This window comes from Perca fluviatilis, chromosome 4, assembly GCF_010015445.1.
Source record: "Perca fluviatilis chromosome 4, GENO_Pfluv_1.0, whole genome shotgun sequence".
In the NCBI taxonomy this organism is placed as follows: Eukaryota; Metazoa; Chordata; class Actinopteri; order Perciformes; family Percidae; genus Perca; species Perca fluviatilis.
In genome coordinates this window covers 23,162,329-23,173,041 of record NC_053115.1, presented here as the reverse complement: position 1 = coordinate 23,173,041, position 10,713 = coordinate 23,162,329, and the positions used below count along the sequence as shown (strand labels likewise).

Below are 10,713 nucleotides of genomic sequence, written 5' to 3'. Positions count from 1 at the left end.
TCACGAGTCTGGGACATAGAGATTACACATAACTTGGCCAGAGTGTCTGCAATCTGAGATAAGCACACATGACGTGGGAATGTCTGCATAACTGCTCTTAAGTCAACTACTCACACATATACACAAATAAAGATAATGTACTGCATGTAACCCACATCTGAATATTGGTTATGGTGACTCATGCAGTATTGGCTCACCAAGGCCAATCTGCTTCGAGTTACAATGTGGCAATGAGGTCAGAAGGGGATAGAAGCTCTAAACTTTAATATTATATATGCCAATATAATATGCAACAAAATGTGACCAAAAAATTAGTTATCACTTTTCCCAATACTCACTTGATCCAGACAGACAGCATTAATAATGCTGTATCAAGTGTAATGTATAACCACAGATTATTATATATGAGCTGTCATTCTCAGATAAACAGAATATAGGCTACTTCTATTCTATCTTTTTTTTTAATTAAGTAAATCACAAGGAAAAGCTAAGATTAAAAGAAAGTCTGATAAAACAAACATAACTAAAGCAGACACATGTTTTTTTTCCTGCTTGTCCTCCCTATCCTGTTAATCATCTCAAGACCTCTCTGATTCATGATGTCCCAACCCGCTGTTGACAATGTTTGAAAATCATCAAGGCTGGTTTCTGTAAATTATATTAAAGAAATCTTAGCCTAACGTTATTCTCTTCAGGCGGGTGTTAACAACAGTGGTGAGTAAAGATGAATAACCCATTAAATATTGCACCTAAATATCCCACATAGGCTACATATATTAGAGCAATGCCCACATTTGCTATTATGCATAAAGATTTGACCATTGAGTTGATGCTGTTGCGTCAGCAGCCCGCTGTCTCTCCTTCATTCAAGGTTGCAGACTGCAGAGAACTTTCAACCTTCACTGAGCTGAATTGTGCAACATAGTAAATGGCTGATATCCCCATACTGTAGTGGGTTAGTGAATAGGACATATTACTGCATGCTGTAGGTTAATTAGAAGAGCGATGTTCATATCTTAGTTTTAGTCGTTCGTCAATTGTCGAGTTAAACATTAAATAGGCCTCTCTCAGCTGTCCACAGCGTCAGTGGACTAATGCGGCATGTAGACTAGCGGAAATGCATAACGCTCCCCATGTGACTGCTGTGGTACAGTGGGAGGGGACTTGCAGTTGTCCTGGACTGGTACACTGATTTCAGTCAGTGTGATCGAGTCTACCTCCCGGCTTATCTGCGCCTCGACTCCAGCATCAGTAGCATCTGTCAGCTAGCTAGTTAAACCATGAAGATCTGGGCATCTGAGCACATATTTAAGTAAGTAGCCTAACGTTAAGTCTATTATTAAGATAGGTAAATTGCTTTTTAGTCCGGTGATGTGTTAGAGACGGTCCGGCGGTTCATTGTCTGGTTCTGCTGGCTTCGTGTTTAATCCGGTGAACACACGCATGGTTTATGACAGAAAACTTTAACAAGAAGCGCTGCTAACTATAACTTAAGTGTTACTATACCTACGTTAGTATACTAACGTTAGTAGTAGAAGCTTACTAACTAACTATAACGTTACATACAATACGGTAGCCTGATTTCCCTCCAGTCAGTGGCTTTTTCTTTCAACGAAATATTGTATGAGGCACGCAGTAACGTACTTTTATTTTTTTTAAATAAATGTAAAAGCGTATGAAATGTGAATCGGGGATGCACGACTGTCGTTACAGAAAAGCGTTGTCAAATTGTGTAACCAGCCGGTCAGGGCCAACCCCTCGCGCGGGTAGATGCTAGATCGCACCCAACTGCGGTCACACTTTGACTTCAACACCAGTCAGTTTATATTTTACATACACTCTTGGTAACCGATGTTGTTAATCATTTCTCCCCAATTTCGGATCACATTAAATTGTGTAGTTTATGATTTAGAAGCCTCATTGGTGATTTTGCTGCTATAATCATTCGCAACACATAGGCTACGTTACGTTAGAGCGGTCAGGGAAACCTGTAATCTTGATTCAATCAAGATTACAGGTTTCCCTGATTGCCGATGTTGTTACTGTCTCTTCCATTTCGGATCACATTGCTTCAGGAACATGCCCAGGTGTGTAGTTTTCGGTTTAGAAGCCTTAATTGGTGATTTCTTACGGTAGAAATTGCCGCTATATACTCCGTAGAGTCTTCCTGCAAAGACGGACGGGAAATTGACGCCTGCGCAGTATGCTCATATTTGACGTCGACACATGTATCGGGTGCGATCTAGCATCTAATCCCAGTGCACGACCTTTCCCCTACATTCCTTTTGCCGTGACTGCTTCGGTGTGCTTGCGTCACTTACGTTGGCGCGTTCAGGCGGTTCACGCGTCTCCGTGGCAACCTTCCACCTCTCAATGCCACCACTTATATATATGTCAATGGCCACCACCGAATAATCATTTTAGATGAGTCGAATGCAATGATGTATTAATAATACATCATTGCATTCGACTCATCTTTTCCTTACATTGCTATTTAAAAAAAAAAGCCTGATAGTAATGAGATTGTTGAATGAATTGTTGGTGTCCTCAGGTCGGTTAATTTGCTAAATTTGTCACAAAAGTACAAGTGAATGAGTTCAAATCCTTGTGAAAAATTTTAATTTTTACCAAATTGGGGATCAGTAAAGGTGTATCTTATCTTATCTTATCTTATCTTAATATCTGTAATAATACTCCATCATAAGATAAAGTCCTGCATTGAGTAATGTTACCTGAGTAAAAACATGTATGCAACATTAGCAACATGTAGGCTACTTAAATACCAAAGGGAAAACTACTCGGTGCAGAAAAATGGCCCCTGTAAGTGGTATGTTATTACATATTAATGGATTATTACCACTGACACATTAATGCATTTTACTGCTGTAGTGGTTGGTCAAACTTTTTTCAACTATTTCATATGACATAGGCTAGTTTAATCTCTACCAATGCATCATATTTTATGAGATGATTGTATGTAAAGTTTGAATTTGTAAAGTATCTAGTAACTACAGCCCTCAGATAAATGTAATGGAGCCAAAATTACCAAATTTCCCTCTGAAATGTAGTGGAGAAGAAGTTCAAAGTACTATGAAATGGAAAGACTTAAGTAAAGGACAAATATGCCTACTTTGAAACTGTACTTGAAATACGTACAGTACTTCAGTATTATTAACTAAGATTGTAGGGTATTCAGTTTTTATCATGAAAATAAGAAGTCCAGTTGGATATCACAGTTTTTTTTGTTTTCACTTTTGTCACTTTTAATCGTAAATACATGTCTATAAACGCTTTAACTCAATGTCAGATTGTCAGTCAGTCTGTGCATTTGTGTACTACTACATTACTTTTCTTCCACAGCCATCCTTGGGAGACGGTGACCAAGGCTGCTATGCAGAAGTATCCCAACCCCATGAACCCCAGTGTGATCGGAGTGGATGTTTTGGACAGAGGCATCGACAAACAGGGACGCCTCCACAGTAAAAGACTGCTTAGCACAGAGTGGGGTCTTCCATCCATAGTCAAATCTGTGAGTTTCAAATCCCAAACTGTGTCAGCAGTATTAGGTCTGCAGTCTAGTCTTAAAAACCTCTGCAGTAACTAGGGCTGCACAATTAATTGCAATTTTAATGAAATCGCAATATGGACTAGTGCAATATCCAAATCGCAGAGAGGTGCAATATTTGTTAAAGGCAAAATATGTGTCAAACCATTCTGAATGAAGTGTTGTGGTGCTGCAGAGCCGTCCTGGCCTACACATCCCTATCCTACGGACTAAAGAAAATATCCTTTTTTTAAATATTATTTTTGGGTGAAAATGACAATAACGATACAAAAATGATCATTCCCTCCAATATCGTGAATCATATCGCAATCGTAATATCAGTCAATGTAATCGCAATTAGATATTTTCCTCATATCGTGAAGCCCTAGCAGTAACCTTGTAGTTTAACTGCTTCGGTCACACTTGAAATATACACATGACTCTAAATAAAGAACACATGACTTGACGTGGGAGATAGTGCAGGTTAATGCTTTCCAGCCTTCCGTGACCTATAGTCCCAAGGCTATTCCTGTCCAGGGGCAGCGGCAGCAGACCTGGTTGGTGACAAGCCCAGAGGCGAGTTCATGGCTGTGTGCCGTGGCTCGTGTTGTCCAGGACACGCTAGTGCCATTTTTGTCATTGCTATGGCTCGTGTTGTACAAGACACGGTAGTGCCATTTTTGTCATTGCTGAAATGTAACCTACGACAGCATGTGATGTAACTTTCCATCTCTGTCTGCTGGGTTATCACTAGAGGTCACTAGAATAGAAAGCAGTGGTGGAGGCCTCTGGATTTCTGCAACCGGCCATTTGAACTTATATCATGTGTTAGCCTATGTAAACGTTGGCTAATCAGTGTCTGAGAAAGGGCTCGTCGTCAGTGACATCTATGAATAGCAGCCCCTTTAATTCCAAGGACAGTCTATAACACAGAGCGCAACCCTTAATCAGATTGTCTCAAAGCAAATCACTCCTGAGCCTCAGTGTGTGACTGTAAACTAGATGCATCATGAAGGTGTCTTTCTGCAGTGCCAATTTCTGTACTCTTTGTGAAGGAAAAGAAATCACTCTTTTATCATTGATAAATGATAAATGATTGAAAAATGAACCCCTGTATTACATTGCAACTCAAGCTAGTACCGCAGATGCTTGTCTATAAGTGGGGTATTACATCAGATTCATACAGATACAGAAATCTTTATTTTTTTTAATTTTACATTTCATAAAGATATTTTTAGGTTAAACTACACCTACAAGATGCCTCTTATCCCCAGAGAATGCTTGATTATATATGAAGATTTACTGCATATAATTCATCTGTTATTTCAACTGGCACTGGTGTATTTCTCCTAAAAACACTGATTAAGTTAAAAAAAAAAAATTGTAAACTACAGGAAGTCAACAGATGATTTGTGTATGAACTGCATACAGGACATAACTGCATACAGGACAAAACGCTTTGGCTACTTGTGTCACAACAATAAACAAATGAGTAACTCAATAAATAAATTAATAAATAAAGTTACCATTTTGAAAAAATTAAAATGCTGCACAAACAAGAACATTGATTGAGTAACATCTACAATTTCTAACAGTTAATTTCACTTTGTAGTAAAGTGTGTTTCTTTCTTTGTCTTCAGATCATTGGTAACTCTCGAACATACACGTATGTTCAGGAGCACACGGTTGTGGATCCCAAAGAGAAGATTTTTGAACTTCAGTCCTCAAATGTGAGTACTAATGACACAACACACCCATCAACACCCTCCTCTGGCACCCTTGGGTTAATGTTGAAATGTAACCATCAATGTGGTAGTGTGGCTCATGAAACCTTTTTATCTGTCCACAAAACTCTTTTTTGGATACAAACACACCCATCTAATTCTGAACACACATAAGCTTAATATTAATGCTGAAAACTCTCTGGAATGAAGCCTTGGTTGTTCCACCGGTCGATAGCTTACGTTTCAACAATTGAGGTTTTTAATGCTGTTTTGAGACTTGTCTGACAACTCTTGCTGTAGGCTGTGGTACTGTACAAAACATTTTATATCTTAACATTATTACTATTTCCCCTGCAGATCACTTTCACAAACCTGGTGTCTGTGGATGAAAAGTTAACATACAAACCACATCCTGAGGATAAAGACAAGTACGTTTTTACATAGCGGTTATTTTTAGAATCATGGATTTCTGAAGCCATTTGACCATTTTGACCATGATTTTTTGTAACCCTCTTTTAACACTAGAACAATACTGACCCAGGAGGCGATCATCTCTGTAAAAGGAGTCAGTCTCAGCAGTTACTTGGAGGGAGTTATGGCGAGCACCATCTCTGTTAACGCTGGAAAGGTAAGAGATCTCTTAAAACTGTCTTTCAGGTGGGACCCAATGCGTGAGGCCCTTTTCTGGTAGTTCCCAATATGACAAATGTTAAACTAAATATCTGACTTATTATTTTTTGGGTCCTGCACTTTAAATTACATTAATTATCATCTTTGCCCAATTGACAAATGTGGCTTAAGACAGGCCTGTTTTTTTTATTTACTTACCCTTTTTTAAGTGTCAGTTGTGAGCAGTTCAGCCAAGGAGTAACTTGTCCTTTTCAGATTGTTTATTTTAATGGATGTTTACACGCCCTCAAATTGTAAAAAAAACAAAAAAAAAACATAAAAAATATTTCACAAGAAAAAACTGAAAATTTGAAAAAAGTCTGAAAAAATAAACAGAATTTTGTGTAACAGAATTACATTTTTTTACAAGGCTGACGTACGCTCCTAACAAACTAGTTCATACAATGTTTTGTCCGTCCACATGTGAAGGCAAAAAAAAAGCCAGCTATCATGCTATCATAGAGACCACACAATAATCATTCAAAAAGGGATAACACACACAAATAAACCTTAAAGACTGTCAGTAATTGTGTACCGGAACTTAGTGTTAACAAGAAAACTTATATCATTACTGAGTATTTAGGTACAACACACTAGTCATGTTTCCATCTAATTGTCAAGCGAATTTTAAGCGAACTTTAAAAAAAGAAAAGAAAATGTTATTAATTAGAAGCGTTTCCATCAATTGGTTTAGAGCGAATAAACTAGTTGACGTTACGCATGTTTGTAGATTGCAAACCGGCTGGTGTCAATAAGACAACCGTACACCGCTGTATACGCGGTGTGCACAGCCATACGATTCAAGCTGTTGAACCAATTCGTCTATTTACCCGACGTGGCTGAGGCACCGGCTATAGCGCACCGCAACTCCACTACGCTTCTTGTGCCTCAAGTGTACGGCACACTGGATGGGACCCATATCCCGATCCTTCCCCCATCCGATGGATACCGGGACTATAGTCATGTGAGTTGATGTTCGCTACGTCACAACTTTTTCGGTAAAGCTGTTTCCATCTCCCATTTTGCGCATTAACTCTTAAAACTCTTAAACCACCTCAAAAGAGCATAACATTTTTTTTGCGAATTTGAGGATGTTTTTCCGAATTTTGCCGTTTCCGTCAACATTTTGTAATGCGAAACTTCAAAATGCGCATAAAAATACGTTGATGGAAACATGACTCCAGGGATTAAGGAGCATACTTATAAAGAATCTTTCTTAAAAGGGATTTTTTGGGGGTTGCACGTCGTTTGTACATATGAAAAGTGATGGAGGTAGTGTGAAATATGAGAAAACGACAAGTCCAAACCCTGGATACTTTCTCATCTCCACCCTGCAATTACTGCGTGAAGTGTACGTGCTTGTTTGATTACAGAAAGTTTCAGAAATTGTTGGACTTTGTCCTCCCAAATTTGACATCTGAAAGGTGGGAGGTGGAGGTGCCACAACCACTTTGCCCTTTACCCCTTAAATCATCCTGTTTATTATTTTAGTCATTTGTCTATTCAGTTTGATGTAATTCTCGTTATATTCACTCCTATGGACTAATGCTTTATTTGTTCTTGATCAGGGCCGTGAAGCCATGGAGTGGGTAATCAGGCGCCTAAATGCAGAGATCGAGGAGCTGGCAGCCACAGCACGCGGGACCATACGGACCCCTATGGCCGCTGCAGTCACTGAGAAATGACACCTGCCTTTCTTTTGCAGCAGCGTCTGAGAGAAACTTCACGACAGTCCAACCAGCCTCTCTTTATGATGCTCTGATGCCGTTTTGGTGCTCTGGATCTTATATACTTTACTATCTACATTAGATTGACTGAAGTTTAAACACCACTGTTATCTGTGGGGTTGGAAACATGTAGCAAAGAGGTATTCAAGGCACTGGATAAATTGAAAACACAAGAAAAGTGCCAAAGCAGACACCGCACTTTTGGTCCAGCACCCTTTGCCAGCTGTGTTTTCATCTTGCAAATGACCTCAGAAGTGTCCACTGACATTAACTCTCTTATTACAGCGACAGAGTCATAAGAAAACAAAGTTATGGTAAGATGTATAGGCGTTACTGTTGAGACATGATGGCAGAAAACAATGTGTGGTTTAGGCAGGAGTCGAGTTTAATGGGGAACATGGAAGGGGTTTCGGGTGTCAAGATTGTAAATTAACATCGAGAGTGACACGCCAGTAAAATGTTTCAACGTCAGGTTTAGTTCTGTTAAGGAGCTATCGCCAAACAACGTTTTCTACCGGGACCTCAGTTAAAACAAGACACTGCACCAGGCAATGTATGTAAGCCTGAATATAAACTGTATTTTGTAATTATGTGATAACTAATATTGTTGGTATTTAAGTGAAATGAAGGATCAATATATTTACCATATTTATTTTTTTTAAGTAATGGAGAAGACCTTCTCAAATGCTGCGTTAGTATAACTTTGATATAAATCAGTCCGATGTGTGGAGACAAAGCAGTAAACACTTTTAGTTGCATACTGTCCCTGAACATGTTTAAACTCCAACAGTTTTATCAATACGCACAAGACCGTTCTTAATAACAAAGTCCTCTCAGCACGTCCTGTCAGTGTGAAGGCTGAAACCATGGCTTTTACTTTTATGTGCACTTACAAAATAGTTATTTTAATGAAGAAAAGCTGCCACATATGCTGATGATGCTGAATGTTTTGGTATCTCTGTTTGATAGACAATTGGCATTTGAGAAGGTCTTTCTAAATGTGACAGCAGTGTGGTGATGGAGAAAGTTTTAGTTTCTTTAATATATATTTTTCTACCTGTAACAGGAATATTTATTAAGAGAAGTAGTGAGTTGAAAAAAATCTCATATCATGCTTAGTTAGGAATTGTAATTTGTGCATTTTGTCCAGGTGCCCACTGAAAAAAAAAATGGTTTTACCAACTGCAGAATGTGGTAATAAAATGAAAATATTTTAACCTGTTTAATAGAAGGTCTTTGCCAGTAATTCTTCAAATTAGGTCCTACAATAAAAAGGCCTGGTTACTGTTAAGGAGGAAATTAAATAATTTCAGAAAATTAAATGTTCTGTTTTTGAGTTAGCATTTAATATAAGAAATATTTAACATGGAGTGGATATTCATAAGAAAATATTATTTTCAAGTAGCAATATGGTCTATGTGAAAACATAGTATGTCAACTGCATATTATTCTGTGAAATAATAGCTTCAGTAGTTGCCTTTGGGAGGCTCAGTCAAGAGATTCTCAATAAATGCATTCCAAAAGTCATTATTAACTGAAGGGTGTGAAGGTATGCTCCTCAGGTGCTCCTCTATATTATTAGTCTACATACCTACAGTAGGTGTCGGCCAGTACATCTGTACTCATCTAATGTTAGTCACTTTCTATGAAATTCAATAGTTACATGCTGCCACGCTGTGGCCAAATGCTAGACTTGCAATTTCATATTGAGTAGTAGTGTAGTGTAAAAAATGGTTTTATGTAATATATTCTAGGAAAAGAGGTTGGGCCGAAGCCGATTATATGTTGCTGTTTTTAAGTTACTGGCTGGAGAAAAACAAATGTGTGCTGTCATGTGAATGTTGAAAATATAGTTATTTGAATTATTAACTGTACAATGTGTGCCATTCCTTTTTCTTTATGTGTGTTAAGTGCATTTTGTATAAAACTATGACTACTGAAATACACACACCTCCTGAAACGTTACTACATTACGGCGCATAATTATAAATCCCGCTTTATGGCAAGAACCACCCTAGGTAGCAGCCTGATTGGTTTGCACCATCTTGGATATTTGCATAGGTCGGAGTTTTTTAATATAATCACTCAATACAGCATCTCTGTATCAGTGTAATAGAAAGAGGTTTGTCTGTATTTTTGACTGTGCTGAAAATTATATTGTTGGGATTTCTAAATAACCCTGGTATAGCCTACCGTAATACCGCCAAGCCTGGTCTACAGGAAATATTTAATTCATTTACACTTTGACTCCAGTTTCCAACTTTAAAATGATCTGTATTCCAGATAACACACAATCTGTTTCTGAAAAGATGAATCAAATTGTCAATGAGGAGGCAGACTCTGAATGAAGAAGGCATGGAGAGAGAGCCTCAGGCCAGGACTTGTAGGCTATAATCATTTGACAAAGATTATAACAAACAAAATTACACCAGATCTGACCGTCTAAGACTCAGACAAAGAAAGTCAGTTGACAAGAAAAAAGCTGCCCATACAAAGTGTTGAGGGAAAGCTGTGTAAAAATATGTGCATGTAGCTATAAGGAACTAAACATGGCCCACCGTCTGTCCACCAGAATCTGGTAAGTCATGCCTTGTTTCATTCTGATTCAAGAGATCCAGGCCTTTAATTGTGTCCAGGTCTACAACCACAGTAGCAGATACCTTTCCAAAACAGGAGTGTTGAGAGGGACAGAATCCAGGTGTTGGCCAGTTTGCAGCAGCTGTATCAGTCTCTTAATGTGACTATACTTGAATTAACTAAAAAGGTATGTATAAAGGCTTTAGGCCACCCTACACGTTATTGTAGGCCCAGTTAATTTTATACAATACATGTATTGGGGGGTCCCCCGGGTCCCCTGCTCCGTCTCTCTTTCAGTTAAAAGGGTCTTTGCCTAGAGCGCAGCCTTGTCTGCTGCTGCCCTCTGCTGTTTGGGAGGATTGAGAGCCGAAGTCACGCCCCTTCCGGTGGACCTCATGGGACCTAAACTCGGAAAAAATATGAATGGTAGTGAACGGGGAGAGGCAAATTATTTTTTGATCCCGTTTGAATC

General features: G+C 38.7%; 1 protein-coding gene across 1 annotated transcript; it reads left to right on the top strand.

Moving 5' to 3' along the window:
- The first annotated feature begins 1,158 nt into the window (after positions 1 to 1,158).
- On the top strand, positions 1,159 to 9,538 carry prelid3b (PRELI domain containing 3). The gene is made up of 6 exons (XM_039798518.1): positions 1,159 to 1,312; positions 3,361 to 3,529; positions 5,185 to 5,274; positions 5,626 to 5,696; positions 5,794 to 5,896; positions 7,506 to 9,538. Exons 1-6 carry the CDS (start codon positions 1,281 to 1,283, stop codon positions 7,620 to 7,622), a joined length of 582 nt encoding a protein of 193 aa, XP_039654452.1. The 5' UTR covers positions 1,159 to 1,280; the 3' UTR covers positions 7,623 to 9,538.
- The last annotated feature ends 1,175 nt before the right edge of the window (positions 9,539 to 10,713 follow it).

What these genes read in the sequence shown, in the direction of transcription:
- prelid3b (XM_039798518.1), top strand. Translation starts at nt 1,281, where the DNA reads ATGAAGATCTGGGCATCTGAGCACATATTTAA. An exon ending in GCATCTGAGCACATATTTAA is followed by an intron (nt 1,313 to 3,360) that starts GTAAGTAGCCTA and finishes TTTCTTCCACAG; the next exon opens with CCATCCTTGGGAGACGGTGA. An exon ending in TTCCATCCATAGTCAAATCT is followed by an intron (nt 3,530 to 5,184) that starts GTGAGTTTCAAA and finishes CTTTGTCTTCAG; the next exon opens with ATCATTGGTAACTCTCGAAC.